Source organism: Gavia stellata, unplaced genomic scaffold (genome assembly GCF_030936135.1).
Source record: "Gavia stellata isolate bGavSte3 unplaced genomic scaffold, bGavSte3.hap2 HAP2_SCAFFOLD_59, whole genome shotgun sequence".
NCBI lineage: Eukaryota > Metazoa > Chordata > Aves > Gaviiformes > Gaviidae > Gavia > Gavia stellata.
In genome coordinates, this window is record NW_026776859.1 from 384,419 (window position 1) to 387,803 (window position 3,385).

General features: G+C 52.6%; 1 protein-coding gene across 1 annotated transcript; it reads right to left on the reverse strand.

Annotated features, from left to right (window-relative positions):
* Nucleotides 1-434: 434 nt before the first annotated feature.
* Nucleotides 435-1,394, reverse strand: LOC132321367 (olfactory receptor 14J1-like). Its single transcript, XM_059834872.1, has one exon. It carries the CDS (start codon nucleotides 1,392-1,394, stop codon nucleotides 435-437), a length of 960 nt encoding a protein of 319 aa, XP_059690855.1.
* Between the last annotated feature and the right edge of the window lie 1,991 nt (nucleotides 1,395-3,385).

A 3,385-nucleotide genomic window follows, 5' to 3' on the forward strand; every position in this document is an offset into this window, starting at 1 on the left:
TGGGAAAGAACTGGGTATGTACTTCAGTGACCATTCACCATCTCCACTGTCACTAGGCACCAAGAGGTGAGTCCTAAATCCAATCCTCTACCAGGTCACAACATGGCAATGAGCTTTTTTGTCTTGAAACCATGGAGCAATGGGCCCTCTTGAGGTGCAACATCTCGGGCCTCTTCCTGACACAAGGTTTGGAAAAACAGCCCAACCACCAGGCAGTGCATGGGCAAGACCCCTTTTTATTACAGAGATGCTATGAGGGAGGCAGCCTGGACCCAGTGTTACACAGACACATTTTTATACGGGCTCCAGGTGAGACAGAGTAGGTTCATGCAGCACACGAAGTACAGGAAACCCAAATATTGGTCTATGAACAAACAACCCCAAATAGCAATAACAATAAAGGTAATAAAACAAAGCATAGGCCTGTATGGGAGTCATTTGCGGAGAACGACTGGAAGTTTATCAGTATTGAAAAATTTCCATGAAATCACTTTCTTCAGGGCATCTTTGAGCTCCTGGTTCCTCATGCTGTAGATGAGGGGGTTCACTGCTGGAGGCACCACTGAGTACAGCACTGCCACCACCAGGTCCAGGGATGGGGAGGAGATGGAGGGGGGCTTCAGGTAGGCAAACATGGCAGTGCTGACATACAGGGAGACCACGGCCAGGTGAGGGAGGCACGTGGAAAAGGCTTTGTGCCGTCCCTGCTCAGAGGGGATCCTCAGCACAGCCCTGAAGATCTGCACATAGGACAGCACAATGGAAACAAAACAGACAAATGCAAAGAAAGCAGTGATCCCAATTAGCCCAACTTCCCTAAGGTAGGAGTGTGAGCAGGAGAGCTTGAGGATCTGGGGGATTTCACAGAAGAACTGGTCCACAGCATTGCCCTTGCAGAGGGGTAGTGAAAATGTGTTGGCCGTGTGCAGGAGAGAATTGAGAAACCCACTGCCCCAGGCAGCTGCTGCCATGTGGACACAAGCTCTGCTGCCCAGGAGGGTCCCGTAGTGCAGGGGTTTGCAGATGGCAACGTAGCGGTCATAGGCCATGACGGTGAGAAGACAATAGTCCCCTACAATCAAGAAGAGAAAGAAAAAGATCTGGGTAGCACATCCTGGGTATGAAATGGCATTGTTGTCCCACAGTGAACTGTCCATGGCTTTGGGGACAGTGGTGGAGATGAAGCCAAGATCAAGGAGGGAGAGGTTGAGGAGGAAGAAGTACATGGGCATGTGGAGGCGGTGGTCGCAGACTATGGCTGTTACGATGAGGCCATTGCTTAGGAGGGCAGCCAGGTAGATGCCCAGGAAGAGCCAGAAGTGCAAGAGCTGCAGCTCCCGCGTGTCTGCAAATTTCAGGAGGAGGAACTGGGTGTTGGAACTGCCGTTGGACATTTGCTGTCTCTCAGCATTGGGCACTGTCTGAATATGAAAAGATACATAGAGGTCAGTATAACTTGAGCTTGAGCAACACACGCTCCATTTCTCATGGACCCCTGCACACACACATTCAGTCTGTCCTGATCAGGGTGATGCACCTTAAGCTCCCTGGCTTGAGCTCTGCTCTGTGCTGGGTGAGTGCCCGGTGCTGGTGCTTCTCACCCCAGGGCTCTGAGGAGTCGGCCCTCTTCTACAGCAGTGGGTACATGGAGGCTGTAAGCAGCCACACGTTTTTGGGATGGTCCCTGGGGATGGATGCCCTGAGCTGAGAGAGGAGGATTTGTAGCAGTGACCATACGGGAATACTCTCCAAGCCCTGTAGTGAGTCTTTACATTGGCACCCGTGTCCATCTGCTCCTGAGAGACAAGATCCCTGCAAGGGATAAAAGTTCTTCACCTTTAACTTCTTGCACAGCCAAATGTCTGAGTCGGCCACCCCTGAAAAAGAGACTGTTCTCACTTCAGTCTGTCACCTGCACTGCATCTCCAGGCATAGTAATATGAGCAAGGGGGGTGGAGGGTGAGGAAACAGCACCATCACTGTGAACACCTCCTCCCCTAGGTGAAGTGCACCCATCATGCAGAAAGGCTCCTCAGTTGCTTCATGCCCCATTTTCCAGAAGATGGGCTGCAACAAAGGGTCATACTGATGGAATTACGTATGTTTTTAGATGTTCCCATCACACCAGGAGCATGTTTTTGGAAGGGGTAAAAGTCCATGGCTCTCAGAATAAACACTGGTGAATACACCAGTGAGTCCTGAGAGACTGAAGGACTGTCTGTGCCTCACTGCAGAGTCTGGAAGCCTGACCTGTCCTTCTGGCTTGTTCCCAGCTGCTTTGCACATCCCTCTCAGCTGAGGGATGATCAGACTCTCAAGTCACCTGAAAAGGAAACCAGACTTTTGAGGGGGTGGAAGGGTGAAGTTTCCAATGCAGGTCTCCAAGGTCCTTCCTCTTTCTCAGCCCTCACCTGCAGAGGGTGATGGAGAGAGGCTGACACACCTCCTGGCTCCAATGACCAGACTGAGGAGGCTCTATGATGTGGGTGCTGATAGCTGAGGGTGGTCTCAGCACTGCCATTCTTGCAAGAACCCACGGCTCTTCTTCAGGCTCCCCACGTACAGCTGCCTGGCAGCATCTCCACGGCCTTTGCACCTCTGCAGCTTTTCCAGGTAACTTTCAGATACAAAGAAATATCACGTAGCAGTGCTGTGTCCTTCTGGAGGACCTTCTGGAGGATAGCTGGCCTCTCAGCAGAATACCCCAGGGAGAAAGTCAAGGGTCCTAAATGTGGAGTGTCCTGAAAGGAGAATCACCTAATCCCCACCCTCTCACAGTGCATGCTTGGAGCCTCATAGGCTAGAAGGGGGCTTGGACACCATGCTCCCACACAGACACCTCCATGGCAGGAGCCTCAGGACTGGTGTCTGAAAGCCCTTTGAAGAACAACTATAACACAAGGACGAGGATGGATGGATGGTTGGATGGAGAAACGTGGGGCAATACCATGATCCTTTTCCTTAAGGGAGGCAAGGAAAGAGAGACAGCCAGGCCCTCAGGAAAGCATTTACCTTCCCCAGCGGTGCACGCCACCTCCCAGGCAGCGACAACACAGGGTGGCTGCTCTCCGTCCCTTCGTCAGGCGGCAGGAGATGGGTTCGTGGCAGGAGAAGAGCACCTCTCCAATAGCCGGGGTCTAGCTGCCAACAAGTGACTCGTGGACTAGATCCCACACCGTGAGGGTAGAGAACTTTGCAGGGCTGGAGAGGAGAGACAAGGGGGGCTTGCGCAGCGGGAGGCATCTGCGTTGGAGAGGACAGAGTGGCATACCACCGCTCTTAGCAGTTTCCTCTCACTCCGACCACATCTCTGCTGCCTTTAGCTGTTCCTGGGAGCTGTTCCTGTGCCCTCACCTCTCTTCCCTGTCAGTGCTCACAGACCCCA